The sequence below is a fragment of the Cornus florida genome, unplaced genomic scaffold (genome assembly GCF_030987335.1).
Source record: "Cornus florida cultivar Cherokee Brave unplaced genomic scaffold, ASM3098733v1 CherokeeBrave_3.0.0_Hap2_Chr09, whole genome shotgun sequence".
In the NCBI taxonomy this organism is placed as follows: Eukaryota; Viridiplantae; Streptophyta; class Magnoliopsida; order Cornales; family Cornaceae; genus Cornus; species Cornus florida.
In genome coordinates, this window is record NW_026775579.1 from 85,823,357 (window position 1) to 85,841,555 (window position 18,199).

Below are 18,199 nucleotides of genomic sequence, written 5' to 3' on the forward strand. Positions count from 1 at the left end.
TTTTATTGTTTTTTCAAAATAATATTGACTCCAAATTTAATTGTTAAAAGTTTAATAGAAGAATTTTTTAATTGTTTTTGTAAAATAATATCGATTCCAAAATAATATTAACTTGTATTTTTAGCAGTGTTTGCATTTGGGCTTTTATATATAATTTCTTCTTGTTCCTTTTTTTATTGTTTTTTTTTTCTTTTTTTATTCTTAAAGTCTTGCAAATTAAAATTTTTATTGTTTATTTGTTCGGTAATTAATATTTTGCTTTTAGATTAATAGAAACTCTTTTAAATTTTATCTATTTTTAAAAGTTGTAAAAGGTATTGATGTACTAAAAGGGTTGTTAGTTTCTTTTGATTTTATAATAATGTATGCTTTTTTGCATTTCTTTCTTGTGCATTCGATCTTGAGTTTGTCTTATGAATGCCTCTTTTGTAGAACAGAGTCCGAAGAATAAGTAAAACAGCGCATGATGAGCTACAATTTATGAAAAATTAATCAATTCAGTTGGATTCTCCAAATTTTAGTTATTTGTTCTAATGTTGTGCTTTTGTTCTCTAAAAACATTAATATTTTAATATTTAATTTTAAATTTAATTTTTTTTTTACTATATTTAAAATATCTATATTAAAAAGAAATTAATCAATGTAATGGTATCTATTATTAAATAAACCAAATTAAATAATAATTTTTAAAAAAATTAAAATTAACTTTTTGGGTCCCTAAGTTTTGGCAAATTTCTCAACCAAACAGGTCCTGCAGTACTTCAAATTTATTCAGCCTTCAAAAAGTGAGCCCGCCGTGCCAAAAATTGCAGCCCAATTTATGATTCAATTTTTTTTGGGCCAAATTTCGGACAAGCCCATTGAAATACCCAATTCGGCAATGTTAAGACAAACAGAGGAGGAGTAGTTTCCTAAATTAATACCAGTAGGTTTCCTTTCCTTATGGTATTAGGATTCCGTTATTATAAATTCCACTAGTGCTATAAATATCACATTACTCCTGCAATCCCTCATATATCTTAGCTTTCGCTTCATATATCACACAAACTACTCTCTCTCTCTCTCTCTCTCTCTCTCTCAGGTTAGGGATTTGGTTTTTTGTTTTGAGAGACACAATACTATGTCGACTTCAAAGATCGTCGTGTTGAGAAGTTCCGGCGGTGGATCTATCAGTAAGATTGCTGGATTCCACGATGGAACTACACAAACGCTGGGTTCTCATTATCCTCAAGAAGCCTGGAATTTTCCTGGGAATCTCCCTTACACTTCACAACACCAGCTTAATATGAAAGGCAGTAGAAGGAATTTCCAAATGGCGTTTCCCGAGCAGCAGTTGAATAATATTGAAAACAAGGTGATGAGGAGCTCAGGACAGTTGCCTCAGTTTCCTAGTGATCAGGCTGGACCAATCCCTTTGAATATGAAAAACCACCCACTGCAACTTATTCCTTTACAACCTCACTTACGTGTATCTCAGCAAAATTTGGGTCCGGCGGCCGGAGTTTCAATGCCATCATCTTTAATGGTTCCTCCTGTGAATCATGGACACACAACGCAAGGGCATGGTTCTGCTGTAAATGCTTTCTTATTGAATCCAATTCCTGCCGTTCATCCGTCGTCCATGCCAATCCTTGATATCCCAAAAAGCTCCATGCATTTGCAAGGACCCTTCCCACCTCTTCCTCCAGGTCCCCCTCCTGCCTCATCACAAATGATACTACCCATCCTACAAAAACCAGGTCTAATTGTTCCTAACCCTCCTGCTGGGAATGCATTTTCAGGTTTCTTTAATTCTCTCATGGCTCGAGGTTTGATTTCATTGACAAAGCAAGCTCCTGTGCGGGATTCTGTGGGACTTGTATTCAATCTTCAACTTCTCAAGGTGCGCCATGAGTCTGCAGTAACCGCTTTATATGCTGATCTCCCAAGGCAATGCAAAACGTGTGGGCTTCGGTTCAGAAGCCAAGAGGAGCACAGCAGTCATATGGATTGGCATGTGACGAAGAACCGGAGGATGTCCAAGAACCGTAAGCAGAAGCCTTCTCGTAAGTGGTTTCCAAGCATTGACCTGTGGCTTAGTGGTGCGGAGGCATTAGGGAGTGATGCTATTCCTGTGTTTTTACGTCCCACTGAGAATGTTGAGGAAAAAAAGGATGATGAAGAATTGGCTGTTCCTGCTGATGAGGAACAGAACGTTTGTGCGCTATGCAGAGAGCGTTTTGATGATTTTTATAGTGATGAGACTGAGGAATGGATGTATAAGGGGGCTGTCTACATGAATGCCGCCGATGGGTCAACGGCAGGCATGGATAGGTCTGAGTTAGGTCCAATAGTGCACGCCAAATGCAGGTCCGAGTCTAGTGCGGTTCCCCCTGAACGCGATGAAGGGGGATATACTGAAGAGGGTAGTCAACGGAAACGCATGCGAAGTTACCCTAATTAGATCAGCTTTTGTAGGTCCTGGATGAATTTTTGAGTTGTTTTTGATATTAGTGGTATACTTTTAATCATGTACATGTATAGTTGTACCATTGCACATTTTCTTAAGCAAAAACGTTACAAATATTCCTTATCATTCTCCATTTTTTATTCTTATACATTAATTGGATTGAAAACTACAAAAAAGCCATACAAAACAGTTTTAAGTCTGACATTTGGGAATCAATCAAACCTGAAAATGAACCAAGGTTGAAAATGGACCATATAGTGCTCTAATGTTGATCTATATATCTATCCAATTTAAGGAAATTAACGGGCAGAGAATTCCAAGAGTCAAAGGAGTTGTATAATTTGTATTGTATGGTAACTATAAATTATCGTAACTAGAGGTAGAATTTTCGAGAAACGCAACACTCCCATGCCCATTACTTTTCCCCAAAAAAAAAATAATAAATTCTTGAAAACAATATTTTTCAAAAATTAAACAATGTTATACAGGTTTATTGAATTTAAATTACCGAGTGACAATTGGGCGTTTTAGGCGATCATGAATGTGCAAGTCAATAATAAATTAATAACTCGTTATCAACCAATTTATGATGGATCATAAAAGGGTTGAGTGTTAAATGGGCTCGTTAACACACTTCAAACCAAATTATCCAAATATATTTAAACACAAATTATCAAATTATTTTAATTGTTGAATACCAAAAAAATTTAAATATATTAATTTTTTGTTCTCATTCATTACAATTTTTATTTCTTTGATTTTTTTAAAGACAAAATCACTATACGACTTACTTTGAGAGTTGTCACAGTCACAAAAACAAAAAAAAAAACAGACGGAGAGAGAAAAGGAGAGAAAAGAGAGAAAAAATGGAGAAGGGATAGAAACAGAATAAGAAAGTTATCACAGCAAAAAAATTAAAAAATAAAGAAAACGGAGGAGAGAGAAGAGAAAAAGGGCAAAAAATAAAGAGTTTGCCTCATAAAATATTAATAAGAGTTTAGTATCCTCCACTCTTCTTCTATTCCTAAAATTTTAAAAAATAAAATAAAAATAAAAATAAAACAATTTACATAACTCCCACTCTCCTATTCATAAAAATAAAAATTAATGGTAAATATAAATTACGTACTACTTACAAAATAATTTAGGTCTAATAATAAAAACAACTTTCCTTCAATTTTTAAAATAAAAATAAATAGTATAATAATAAAAATAATTTTCATCTCCCCAAAAAATTAACACAAAAAACATACTTTGATAACTTTTTTTTCCATTTTTGTTTAATTACATTAAAAACTTATTATAATAAAAATATGTAATAAATTAAATTTAAGTAATTTATTGTTTATCAAGAATTTGAACATTAAAATTTTAAAAGTTAATCTATCATTTTGTTTCAAATTCGAGTTTCAATTCAATAATTTATAAATAAAAATAATAAAAAAAATTACTTTCCTAATTAGGTTTCCTTATACAACTTAGAATTCATATTATAAATAAAATAATAAAAAAAGAAGTTAGGTCCTATATATACCACCTTCCATTGTGGAATTAGGGTTATTCTATTTTTGCCGCCGCCGCCTCCTCCTCCAACTCGTGTTTCTCTGAGACAACCATGGTGGCCGCGAGGAAAGAGACGGAGGTGAAACTACCTCGACGTACTAGGGATAAGAACAAGACGCCCGCACGGATTCAAATCACCGCCGAGCAAATCCTCCGGGAGGCCCAGGAGGCAGAGATTCGCCAGCCATAAAATCACCGACCTCACAGAGCTTTCCGACTACCGCCTACGGAAGCGCAAAGAGTTCGAAGACCTAATCCGCCGCCAACGATGGAATGTAGGCGGCTGGATCAAATACGCCAGGTGGGAAGAGTCCCAGAAGGACTTGGGTAGGGCTCGCTCCGTCTGGGAACGAGCCCTAGAAGTCGATTACCGCGACCACACGCTCTGGGTGAAATACGCCGAGGTCGAGATGAGGAACAAGTTCAATAATCACGCCCGAAACGTTTGGGAGAGGGCTGTATCATTGTTGCCTAGGGTTGATCAGCTATGGTACAAATACGTACACATGGAGGAGATGCTCGGGAATGTCGCCGGAGCTCGGCAAGCCTTGGAAAGGTGGATGAGTTGGGAGCCTGATCAGCAAGGGTTGGCTCTCATATATCAAATTCGAACTCCGTTACAATGAAATTGAGAGGGCCAGAGCTATTTTCGAGAGATTCGTGCAATGCTGTCCAGAAGTCAGTGCTTGGATTAGGTTTGCCAAGTTTGAGATGAAGATTGGACAGATTGGGAAGGCGAGGAATTGTTACGAGAGGGCCGTGGAAGATAAGTTGGCTGATGACCACGAGGCGGCGCAGCAGTTGTTTGTGGCTTTCGCGGAGTTTGAAGAGCGGTGTAATGAAACGGAGAGAGCAAGGTGCATATATAAGTTTGCGCTTGATCATAAAGATGATGCAATTGTTGGGAAGAAGAGGTTTTAGTATGAAGATGACGAGGTTAGGAAGAATCCATATTAGATTTCAGAAGCAAAGTCAATATTAGGTTTCATACTATTGTATGGTGTTCTGAATTTCTATTTTGTTTTATTTTTTTGTACAATGTTCTGAATTTTTTTATTCATAATAAAAACTCATTCTTGTCCTTCTTTACTTTATATATTGATTTTCATTCAACTTTATATATTGATGTCAATCATGAGCCTTATTGTTTATTTTGTTGGTTTAGTTTTTTAAGAAAATTTTTTCATGTCTTCAATATTGTACTCCGTACATAAACTTGTTTGGTTGCAGTCTTCTGAAATCTAAATTGAAAGAAAAATAAATAAATAAATAAACTTATTCTTTCATATTGTATTTTCAATAATTCAAAATAGTAAGTGGAATATTTTCCAGGGATTACAGTCCCTAAAAAGCAGTATGGGGATAACTGGATAAGGAAGGAATAGAGGATGCAATTGTTGGGAAGAAGAGGTTTCAGTATGAATCTGAGGTTAGGAAGAATCCACTTAATTACGACTCATGGTTTGATATATGGAGCTGGTTGGTCTTTAGTGGTCTTTTGTGTTGCATGAAATAGAGGATTTGGTTTAAATTCTGTTGATTGTTTGAAGAATTACATGTTTAATGGTTGCACATTAATTCAATTTATTTGTACTCCAGGATTAACTATGCTTTATATGAAGAGCTCGATGCTCAAGACGTGGAGCGTACTAGAGATGTTTACGGGTAACATAATCTTGGACCTAGTATAATTTTTAATTTGTAAAAAACTTGTTTCTTGTGATTTGTTCTGTTAATGCACTTCCTAAAGTTCATCCCCCCAACTCCACCCCATCCCACCCCACCCCTCTAGGTAACATTGTAGGGAACTTGGCATTTCCTTGAGACTGTAAAGACTTAAAAGATGCAATTTTTTTAATTAATTGACTATAGTATGAATGATGTAACAAATTCTGCACCTCTTTTCTCCTGGTAACTGAAGGTAAGTTTTGGATAGAGTCTGGTCGGCATTTTTGTCTAAGACATTAAAACTTTCCTTCTAATCGCAACATTAGGACGGATGATCAGGTGTGAACCAAAGTACCCTCGTGTATAAAGTGCCCTTGTTGCTAAGTTCTACTTGTTTTGAAAGGTCACAGAGGGTGAGTATATGTATAAACAAGCTGAGCCGAGTTGATTCAAGTGCTCATGCTTAGCTAGGATTAGAAAAGGTAGTGCTTGAACTAGGCTTAAAGATTGGGAGGCATATGCTCTGCTCGACGATGTGAGTTTCTAGGCTCCACTGGACTTATTAACCTTTTATTAGAAAAACAGTGTAGTAAACAGATCAGAAAGGTTTCTGGGACTTTATTAGCTGTTACACCCTTATTATTATTATTATTATGCAAAAAAGTTATCATGTAAATAAAAATGTGCTAATATCTTTCTTTCTTTCCTTCCCCTTCCCCCAACCCCCTAACCCATCTCTCCTGCTTATAAAATAGTAAATAAAGGATAAATGCAACAAGCATTAGCTTCTTTGCAGTTAATCACTGAAATGTCAACATAACTCTATGAGTTTATCCACACAGATGTTCTAGGTTGTAAAAAATGTTTTTCAAGAACTAGAGGGTGTCCTAATCTGGAATACTTTGAGCGGGAGCAAGAGGAGAGTGGTATTGTGGCTGAGAGCGTGAGAATATCAAATTTCAAAATTTCACAGACTCAGATGTCATTAGATCGTTATCTATATTCACATATTTTTTACACTTTTGTAAGCATTATGGATTCATAATAACATTCCTTTTAATTATGTTTTTCTGTTTATTATGAAACCCAAAAGCTACTTGTCTCTAGGTGTGTATTAGCCATGGAATTTTTTTTTCACAAGCTATTAGGCATGGATTTCCCTATAAAAGGTTGATTCAAGGCCCCTTCCCTAATATGGATCCTTTTTTTAAATAAAAAAAATAATAATAATGGTTGCAACATAAAATCCTTGGTTAAATATGTTGGTTTGACGTACTAATACTACACGCTCAGGGCGGATTCTGCTCTGCTAAATCGTATGGACAGATACCTTAGGCTTCGATGTAGAGTCGTGCAAGGTCCGCGAGATAGACCTAGAGGAGTGAATAGGTCTTGTTCGTTGGATTAATGGTTTATAACAACTTTTGGAATTTAAACTTAAGTACCTGAAATTTTAAATTAAAACTATTTACTAAATAACTAATTACATTCAATTCATTATATGTTAATAAATCATGTAATTATAAGATTTAAAGCAGTAAAGCATAAGAGATGAACACAAGGATTTTTTATGTGAAAAACCCAATTGGGAATAACCAATTGCATGGACATCCATCCTTCAGGATAACATTAAGCGGAGGAGACAAATTGTGGTCAACTGGTGTTTTATGTGTAAGAATGATGAGGAAACAATGGATCACCTTCTTTTGCGCTGTCCAGTGGCTTGGGATTGTTGGGTTTTGTTGCTGGGCTTGTTTGGGGTTCAGTGGGTTATGTCCAAGTCTTCCAGAGGCTTGGAGAGGTTGTACAGTGGGGGCTCAAGTTCGTCATTTTGGAGGTTACGCCCTTGTTCATCTGGTGGTGTCTTTGGCTTGAGAGAAATAGGAGATCCTTCGAAGGAAAGAATCCTACTGGGACATTGAAGTTCTCCATTATTTGCACCCTTTTTTGTTGGGTCCTAGGGAGAAAATTTAAATCCATGGATGGTATTTTTTATTTTTTGGACTCTTTGAGGGTTTAGAGGCCCTATTTGGCCTTGTGTAGCTTTTGAGGGACGTGTTCCCCTTTTGAATGCTCCAGCCAAGCGAGAAGTCCCAATACATGTTTACTTTTTTGAATAGCTAATTTTGTTTAGTGGTAGAAAGGTAGTAACTTTAATGTCTGTCTAGTTGTCAACTAATAATCATTTAAGAATTCATATTATCTTATTAATATTCTTAGAAGAGCTATTAGTTGTGAATGTAGCATTTTATCATTCAAATTATTTTCTAACAATATTGAAGATAAATGTCATCCTCTGTTGATGCCGTCTTTCCATTTGAATTTGTATTGGCCAGTGTGCTTTATTTTTCAGATGAATTCTCTTTTAAACATGCAAATCTGTTTAGTTCATGCATTAACAAGTTGATAGTATTGATCTCCAAAAGAAACCACAGTTCATGTCTTAGTGTTTCATGATTGGCTTTGGCTGCTCAAATATGCTGTATGTCACGAGTCTGGGAAATTTTCTTTAGGGACTAAACTATAAGCTTCAACTTGGTTTTCATAGCTTGATAGGATGCATACATTGGTGATTTTAAGCTTTACTGTTGAAAGGCATGTGAAAAAAACAAGTGCTGTGTATTTTTTGGTGGTTGAGAAGGCTGAAAAAGACTTGACCTTTTAGAGTTCCATGTCCAAGGACACCATTTACCCCTAACATTGTATATTGTTTAGTGCTATGTTTGGGAGCACCGATTCGGTGCCTCTAAATGCAACATAAGTGGATTTCAGATGATCAATTTATTTATATTGCTGTATGTAGTGTCACCCACATAAGTTTTTAGGTGATCAACGCATATGCTTGCACTACATAATTAGGAGTTTCACCCATCTAATAGCCAAGATTAGATATCACCACAGCTAGGGATGGCAATTTGACCGGCCCCGCCCCGCCCCGCCCCGCCGTGCCCTACTCCGTTTTGGCGGTTTTGGGGGACCGTTTAGCTTATTTGGGCGGGGATGGTTTGATGTAATAAAAACCCGTGTAGATTTGATGCGGGGGCGGGGGGAGGTTGCCCCGCACCACCCCACCCCGTTTAGATAGGAAAATTACTTAAGTACCCTTATTTCATTAGTATATATATTTTCCAGTATATATATTAAGTACCCTATATAACAATATTAAAGTAAAAAATGAATTTGATTAGAAGGAAAGTTATAATGGTGAAGAAATGAAGATGAGGGAAAAAAAAGAAGAGCAAATCTATTTCAACAATAAATAAATTATGGTCTTAAACGGAGCGGGGTGGATACCCGCGGGGGTAAAAATGTTAAACGGTTACAAGGATGGGGTGAAAAATCCCCCCGTTTTTGCGATTTTGGGCGGAGACGGGGGCGGGGTTTTTAAACAGTTGCGAGGGCGGGGGAGGGTACACCCGCCCAAACCCGCCCCCGTTGCCATCCCTAACCACCGCAGTGCACCACATATGCTCATGTGTCCTAGTTAAAGATTGGACTTTTCTTATTTGAACCGAACTAATAGTATAATTATATAGAAGTTTCTCTTAAAATAGTCGTCTTGAGTGTTTCTATACCCCTTTTTTTCCAAATTGCGATTAGATTCAGAACTTCCCACATAGCAAACACGTAAAAATGAAGTAGTTTATTTGAACAAAAGTGAATGGTCGAAAATTTCTTAATTGAAGGGAAACACGATGCTTCTTTATTTATTGTAGCCAAAAAACCAAGCAGAGAGCCCATGGAATTCATTTTAGGCAATGCAAATGATGCTCTCAACTATTACCTCTTCTGATATATTGAGCTTTAAGAAACATTAACAATAATGGGTTATAGAGCAGAGCTTGGAAGTCTTGAATGAGGGTAGAAGCAGAGTGAGTATGTGAAGTTCCATTCAGTGAAGATTTATCATTATTTTAGCATTAGTTTTAGTGATAGAAATCTCTGTCTTTCTTTCTGGGATTATCATCTATCCTTGAATAGCAGATTAAGATTAGTGATGAATATAACTCTTGTGGCGTGCAGTGACTACTGACTTGAAACTAAAAATAAAAACAATAATGCAAGCAATGACCTCCTTAGCATAAGCGTAACAATATATACATACATACATATATATATAAATGATTGTGGACTTTTTAACTGTAAAAAAGTTATAAGTTTTGCTCAAAACTTGGATCTTCTCTGATTAATCTTGTTTTTTGAAGATAAAGCTCATCTTTTAATGCTATTTGTTGTCGTCTTTCCATTTGAATTTGTATTAGGTCTTTTTATTTATTATTATCATTTTGATGAATTCTCTTGTACAAATACACCTTTGTTGTGTTCAATTCATGCATTAACAAGTTGGTGGTATTGATCTCCAAAAGAAACCACAGCTGGGTCATGTCTTAGTGTTCATTATTGGCTTTCGCTGCTCAAGTGTATATTGTATGAAAGATTTGCTTTTGAGACTAAACTATTAGCATCAATTCGGTTTTCCGGCAGAAGCATGAGAAAGAATGAAAAATGACCTATTGTAACAATGTAATGTGAGTAGCTTTTTTAGCTTGATAGAATGCATAAACTTAGTGATTTTTAATCTTTATTGTTGAAAAGGTATGTAAAAAGAAGCAAGAGTTGTATGCTTTTGTAAGGACAAAACAAAACTTGAATGAGAAAAAATAATGTTTCTCACCAAAAAAAAAAAAAAAAAAAATGTGAAAAACTTTTAATGTTGTATATAAATAATTAAAGGTGTGTTTTCAACTTTTCTAAGTGAAGCTCAGTTTGGATTTTGGCTCAGGCGTTGCAGGAAGAAATCGAAGGGATTCTCAGAAATCTACCTCTGAAATTCTAGTGAGCTTCCCAGAGGAGAATGTCGTGAATCCTTTTGTGGGTTGTGGCCACAGAAGCGATCCGAAAGTTCAGTCTAGCCATTCATTCATAATTGCACACTGAAGGAATGGGCACGGTGACCGTTACTCAAATGAAATGGCAAGAGGGGTTGGGGCTTAGAACCTTTAGCCGTTGCCCTCTGTTTGTTTTCAGAGGTTTTAGTGCGGAATTTCGCAGGATCACGAATATGTTATTTGGTACTTTTTTGCCTGTCAGAGAAGATGATCATATCACAGATGATCATATCACAGGATGTCTTGTAAACATGTAAAAGGGTATAGGTAATTCTATGTGAATTGTGGTTTCCATAAATAGTGTGAATTCTAATTTACATGGAGTGATTTCCCTTCTTTGTGCACAGGACCTCCTGTGACACAGGAGGGGATCACAGTAGATGTAAAAAAGTGTTTTTTTAGCAGTTGCACTCAGTTTGTTTTCAGTGGTTATTGTGCAATTTCACAGGATCACAAATACGTGCTTTAAGGAGAGTAAATGAAGCAGCACAAGACAAACGGTGTGAATCAGAATTTTGGAAACATTCCGTGGAAAGAAAATATGTTATCAGAAAAATCAGATTATCCAAACACTAATGATAAGTTATGAGAATTATTTATTTATTTTTTTTTTTTTTGGGGATAAATGGTATTAGGGACCTAAATTGACCAAAAAAAAATAAAAATAAAAAAACAAAAAATAAAAAATTTACTCAGAGACCACCACTCCACGTTCAAATGAAAAGATCTCAAACACAATAAGCAAGATTGGGCCTTAGGTTGCTGGGTGTGAATTTGGTGGTAAGTATGGGGCCCACATCTTCAGAACGGTGCAACATCATTATCTGTTAAACACGAAATGTAAAGAGGCCCGCTTTATTTAAGTGATCCCTATTACAAACAGAATAATGATGGGGAGACCAAATCTGATTTGTTTTCGTCCACTGAACAATTTTCAAAATCTGACATGTATATTTTTAATAATTCTTTACTCTCTCTCTCTCTCTCTCTCTCTCTCTAAGTTTCTATTGCCTTCACTTCTCTTTCTCAAACTCTATTCATTTTCTCTTTCTCGGATTTGGGTTCTGAATTCTTTCATAGTTCTGTGCAATCTTTTTTTTTCCCTCCCTCTAAAAATTAACGCATCTCTTTCCTCTGTGAAATTCTCACTCAGATTGATAAGAATTTTTATCTTCTCCATCTCTTTGTTCTTCCTATCATTGGCACCATCCATTTGTTTAATATCTCAAATACCTTCAAATTTGTTCCTACTCTACCATGGCCACCATCTTGACCCATAACGATCATCATATCTCTTCCACACATAAACCCAAATCTCTAAAATTGGTCTATTCATCTGTCACGGGGGCTAATTAACTTGGTCATCTTCAAAAAAACAAAACAAGAGAAAAAGAATAAGGAGATGAAAGATTTACAATTGTAAGATATATGATGACAATAGACGACAGAGGAGAGATTATTTTGAGAATGATAAATTTAAGAGAGAGAATGAAGGGTATGTAATAAATAAAAGGATAAAAATGAGAAAAAGAAGTCATAATATGAACAATAAAAATTGATGTGGCCAACCACATTAAATTCGATGTTAATTTAGAAATTTCTTTTCGGTCCCCTATCATTATTCTTACAAAAAATATATTATAATGATTTTTTAACAATAATGCTACTCATCAAGCTAAAATATAAATAAGTAAAAGCTGCAACTCATCAATATCAACAAGTCACTAGACTTTCTTTTGGAAAGCATTTTCCAATTTGTAAATGGGATCATTCAATTTCAAAGGACACATCCCAGGTCAAGCATACCAGACTCCAAACACAAAGCAATGGAACAAGCTGATTAGTTAACAAAATGGTTCAACAGTGTTCTAAATCACAAGCGCTCCTCAATGCATCCACTGAAAAACTAGCAGCTCGTAGCTTTGGTAGAGGATCACAGAATGAAATTAGACTGAAAAATGCTGGCAGCTACATATTAACAGAAGAAGTCTGAATTGGAGAAAAGTAAAGAGAGCATAAGATAATATGACTTGAAGCAAAAATCACAATCATATAGCAAGAAGTCTCCTCAAATATTGCCACAGGAAAAACGACAAATAACATGAAATTCAAATCAAAACAAAGTTTTAACTTGAACAAAATTTCCCAAAAAAATGTCATTCAAGAAATCTAACGTCTATATTTTAATATTTGATGGGAGCAATAATGTCTAGTTGGGAACCAAGCTTCTCCTCGGCAGCTTTTTCGGCTTTGACCCTCAATTTCTTCAACTGCTTCTTCCTCTCATACATCACCTGAGACCTCTCTTTCCGCTTCTTCTCAAGCTCCTACAGTGAAGAACAGTGACAGGGAAATCAGCCAACACTTGCATATAACTATATTGATTACAAAAGAACAGCAGCATGGAAGAGTGACAATTTTGTAAACTCAAAGCTTAATCTAGGTCCAAGCAAAACTAGGGGAAAAAGATTTATCATCAAAGATGCAAGGGGTATTATGTACACAAATAAACCAAAGCAACATGGAATACTATATTCATATTAATATATAGAACAAAGATCACATCAACGGGTTAGTTAAATTCCTATAGCAAAATGTTGGCAGGAAAACATGTTTATTTGACCGAGCAGTTAAAACTAGGTCTAGATATTTGTTTGGTGGTTGGTGGCAGTGATCAATTATGAATTATGTACATTAACACGATGAAGAAAGAAAAAATCAAGCAGATATGTAATTGCCGTCAGATGGAAATGAACATAAAACTATAGTTGTAAGATGGAAATGGTATAGTCATCAGTTTCAAACCCAATCAATCGTTCAAAAGGAGAAATTCCCGAGATATTGGGTGGTCATTATTTTGGGTTTCTATGTTTTTCGCTTTATTCAATGTGACAACATGCATTAGAATGAGAGGGAATCCAGCAGTACCATGAAAAAAATAAGTAGGTAACAAAATCTCACCCTGATAGTATCGTAGTAGTTCCATCCAACCTCTGAAGAGAGCCTGCCCAACAAGCAGTACTTGTGTCCTGCTTGAAGCCTCAAAACCCTGATTTTTTATAGAACCCATACATTAAAAGAAATTTTTATGACCAAAAAAAAGACTCAATCACATCTTATGAATGTACTACATATACTCGAGCACACGACTCACTTGAGCGCATCAGGGATGACCATCCTCTTCATCTTGTCATATGGTGGTGGGATCCCCTCATAGACCTTCAGACGATCAAGCGCAGCTGCTCCACGCTTAGTCTTGTGGGGAATCATCCTGCAAATCAGTTACCAAATAAGAACAAGCAGGTACTATTAGTGTTTCAAGTAGACGTACAAATCAATAACAAATAACATTTGGAAATGTCCACTGACTCTATCTTTTACTACTGTACAAGAAGTTCCTCTGAGTTTAAAATCTTTTCAGAAGACAAGACAAATTCAAAATAAAAACCAATTAAAATCCTACTTTCTATAAAAAAACATAAGCACACATCTCAACATGTTACGAGATTAAACAAATCGTTTACCCAATGAAGGAAACATGAGGCCAGGTTTTACTGACTATAAAGGCTTAATGGGGGAATTATTCTTTAGACGAACGCCAAATTATGCGATCAAAACTACAGAACTATTGAGTTTCAAATAGCAAGAATCAACAAAAAATCACTTTTCCAGTGACAAAATTAAAATCCCCAATTTTCGGTATCAAAGAGATAGAAAGGTTCCTATGGTTTTATTCTAATTTACATCGAACAATAAAATCAACCAAAATCCTTGTTTTCTGATTTAAAAAACTCAAGGGGGACCTTATTCCTACCAGGAACCCTAATTATATGAACACTCTGTGCAATTTTTATACAAATGTACTAAAATGTAGCACAAAAAGACCCTGATTCTCTAGTCAGTGCAAAAATAAACGTTTTTTCAGGGTTCTAATAAAATCAACCAAAATCCTTATTCCTACCAGGAACCCTAATTATATGGTTCTTAAGATTTCAACACTCCGTGAAATTTTTATACAAATGTAGCACAAAAAAAACCCTAATTCTCTATTCAGTGCAATAAAAAAATCGCTTTTTCAGGGTTCTCAGTGTACCAGCAAACTGAGCCATCCCAATTAACAAATGCTAAAAACACCAAAATGCCATTTTTCAAGCACCAACAAAAATAATTCCAACAGATCAAACAAAATCAATCATCAAAATAACATAATTATAAACAAATGCAAAAAATGGGTATCCGATTATCTATACATACACACGAAACTATACAGTACACCCACATGATGAGCAAATATCTCTCTATGTATCTGTATAGATCATAACAACAAACGAGTATTTGGCTAGCTGCATATATAAATAAATACAAAATGTTATCAGTGATATGATCGATTATGAGTATATACCCACGGATGGTGCGCCATAGGATCTTAGAGGGGGCTCGGAAGTGGATGGGTCCGTGAGAGGGCTTGGTGTTCATGCGCTTGCGAAGGAACCTCAGGTACTTCATCTTCTGCCTCACGAGACCACCGGAGAGGCATATCTCCTCGCACCGCACCACCACCACTTTCTGCCCGTTCAGCAGCTCCTTCGCCAGTATGGACGCCAGCCTCCCCAGCATGTGGTGGCGCGCGTCCACAACCACCCTCCGAGCGCAGATCCCTGACCCCGAAACCATTTCTACTTTCCCTGTCTACCCTACTCTCTCTCTACGAAGTGGGATAATGTCGCTGCAGCCGTCGCTTTGGAGCAAATGGAAGACAGATGAAGCGAAGCTAGGGTTTTTTAGGTATGTGTTGTGGGGTAAAACATTTTTTTTTTTTTTTTTGATAAATTGAACTCACACCCTCGGAAACCTATAATTACAACTTAGGTGCTTTTAAATTAAACAATGACACTCCAAATCAAGGTAATATACTAATGGTATTATATTTCCTTTTTACTTATTAATGGATTTATTTAAATTATAAATTTACTATTTTTAGCTTCTCAAATTTATTATCAATAATTCAATAATTTTGATCCATTTGATTTTACGAACTTGATCTGCTTCCCTAATTAGGTTTAACTTGTAATCAAGTCCAATTAGTAAAAAATTAATCAGTCCAATTATTGATTGCAATCCTAAGATTAATAATTAATGTGGCCACAAATGCTAATAACACTATGCTCCCCTTGAATATATATATTTTTCTTTTTAATAAAAAATAAAATAATTAACTTTATAAAACACACTCATGCTTTATTATTATTATTATTATTAATTCAAAAAGTAAGCGTGCCATCATATTTTTAATAATTATTAATTTTTAATAATTAGATAAATATTCACACACTCACATTTTAATGGTGTTCATTAAAATGCTTTGAGATGGTTGAAATAGTAAATTTATAATTTAAATAAGTTAATTCATTAGTGAAAGAGTAATAGTATACTTTTTTTTCTTGATTTGGGATGTCATTGCTCAATTTACCAAGTTTGAGGTGTCATTGTCCAATAAGCGCTTAAGTTGTAACTATTTGACTTTTATCCAAACATGGGAGGGTGTGAGTTCAATTTACCCTTCTTCTTTTTCTTAAAAGTATATTAGTCGAATAAAAAGTAATTAGTATAAAGTGAAAGTAAATACATAAGTATACAAGGAAAATAAATTGCATTGTATAAAATTCTGAAAAATTATTATTTTATAGTTTGAATAAGTATGAAATTTGTAAAAGGGATATTATTGTAAGTTCAAAAAAAATTCTAAATAAAAAAAAATTATTATTTTTTTTTGAGGATTTTTTTTTATTTTTATGGAAATGATAATTTTATTCTCTAAGTAATGTTACTACGAGATCTCCCTCATAATACTTCTCATGAACTCTAATATCACATTACTAATATTAAAGTGATCTCTCTGTTAAAAAATTAGTTCAAAATATTATAAAATATAATCATACGATCAAAGTTAAAAGTACGTTTAATTTGGTAAAAAGAAATAGGGTAAAACTTTCATTGATTTGTGTGATTTATTATAAATGAATTTTAGTATAAATTTTTACCATATAATCTTTATGCAATCTTTTTTTCAAGAGTTAGTTTTGAGTCTCAATATTTGTACATAATTATGACAAAAAAACAAATAATTTAAGTATCCCAATTTTGTTTTGCACCTATTCACCAAAATTGTTTCAAAAATTTTCCATCTATTTTGCACCCCCCCTCCCAAGGCAAATTTCTAATACGTAGGGAGGCTTTATTTCACTTTTATATGTTTGCGCAACACCTTTGTTTTTTTTTTTTTTTAAGGATTAATTTTACTAACAACCTCTTTAAATTTGACCAAATATTACTCTCAAATATATTTCGAAAATAACTGTTAAAATATTCAGGTTACTTAAATGACCATCATGCCCCTCAAATGTGTGTATATCTATATATATATATATATATATATATCTATATATATATATATATATATATATATGCATGTAACAATTGCAGGTATATATTTGTAATAATCGCAACCCATATTACGACGGTGACAATATTGGTTAGTCATAGAGGCAATGACGGTTGGGCATTGCAACGATGACGTTAGTCTCTTTTGCCGAACTAATAAATTGGCGATAGTCGGCGGTGATGGGGTGCTGGTGGATATTCACAGTCCCCAGTAAGAAGACAGTGACGACAAAGTAGGTGAATCCACTACCATGGAAGAAGACAATCACGGACAAGAGGTCACCAGACAATGGTGGTTTGGTGGGAAGGAAGACGCCGAATCAGAGATTGGGGGGTGGAGTTAACGGCAACGTTTGAGGTCTTGACGCCTTAAATGGACTTGGAATTGGGTGGAGCTCTGTTGTGGAGGAAGTGGACCACCAACCATCACTATCAACAGCGTTGGTTGAGCTCTGACGTTGTGCCTTCTGGGCCGGCCGGCATGAACTCTCCACAACCGTAAACGGCCGTGGCCGCCAAGTCCGATGGCGTGGTTCTTTGGGCACCCCTTGTGGGTTTCCTCGGCGCTGCTTCATATGGAGGCGCATTAGCTCCATCTGGGCTTGGCATATTGTGTCCGGACAAGTTACCGAGTGAGTTGTAACTCAGTGGTAGCTCAATCTCATCTTCTTAATCCTCCCCCTCATGATCGTCAAACTCAGACAACCAAACAAAAAATAGAAATTTCATTTGAGTTATTGCCAACCAACACATAGCGTTGCTTATTTTATTTTATGTTTTTATCGATCATGAAATTTGCTAGGTGTCTAGTGATAGAAAATTCTACACTTTTTTTTTTTTTTTCTTTTTCTCCTTGATCAGTAATGCATTGGAACTATGGAGATAGTATTATTCTTCACACACACATGTATTACATTTTGTTACAATGCATGATTGGATTTTTTTTTTTTTTTTTGGGTAAATCAATATGTCATAAAATAGGGGTGACAAAGTTTGGCAAAACTCGCGAACACGACACGAGTTAAATGTGTTTAGGTTGACCTTTAACGGGTTTGGATCGTAAATCAATCGACACGATTAACCCGTTTAATTAATCGTGTCGTGTTTGGGTTGAGGAGTTTAACTCGTGTAACCCGTTTAACTATACGTGTTATAAACAAATTTTTATTCAAGTTCCAAAATAACTATC

At 35.2% G+C, this 18,199-nt stretch overlaps 2 protein-coding genes and 1 pseudogene across 2 annotated transcripts; 2 read left to right on the plus strand and 1 right to left on the minus strand.

The window, feature by feature from the left end:
- The first annotated feature begins 1,120 nt into the window (after positions 1–1,120).
- On the plus strand, positions 1,121–2,447 carry LOC132273057 (polyadenylation and cleavage factor homolog 4-like). The gene has a single exon (XM_059774089.1). It carries the CDS (start codon positions 1,121–1,123, stop codon positions 2,441–2,443), a length of 1,323 nt encoding a protein of 440 aa, XP_059630072.1. The 3' UTR covers positions 2,444–2,447.
- Positions 2,448–4,000: 1,553 nt separating this feature from the next.
- LOC132274852 (uncharacterized) lies at positions 4,001–11,256 on the plus strand (annotated as a pseudogene).
- A 1,343-nt stretch (positions 11,257–12,599) lies between these two features.
- Positions 12,600–15,358, minus strand: LOC132274853 (large ribosomal subunit protein uL13w-like). The gene is made up of 4 exons (XM_059776195.1): positions 14,972–15,358; positions 13,724–13,840; positions 13,531–13,618; positions 12,600–12,896 (listed from the first exon to the last, which is right to left on the minus strand). The coding sequence occupies exons 1-4, from the start codon at positions 15,241–15,243 to the stop codon at positions 12,753–12,755; spliced, it is 621 nt and encodes a 206-aa protein (XP_059632178.1). The 5' UTR covers positions 15,244–15,358; the 3' UTR covers positions 12,600–12,752.
- Positions 15,359–18,199: the final 2,841 nt, after the last annotated feature.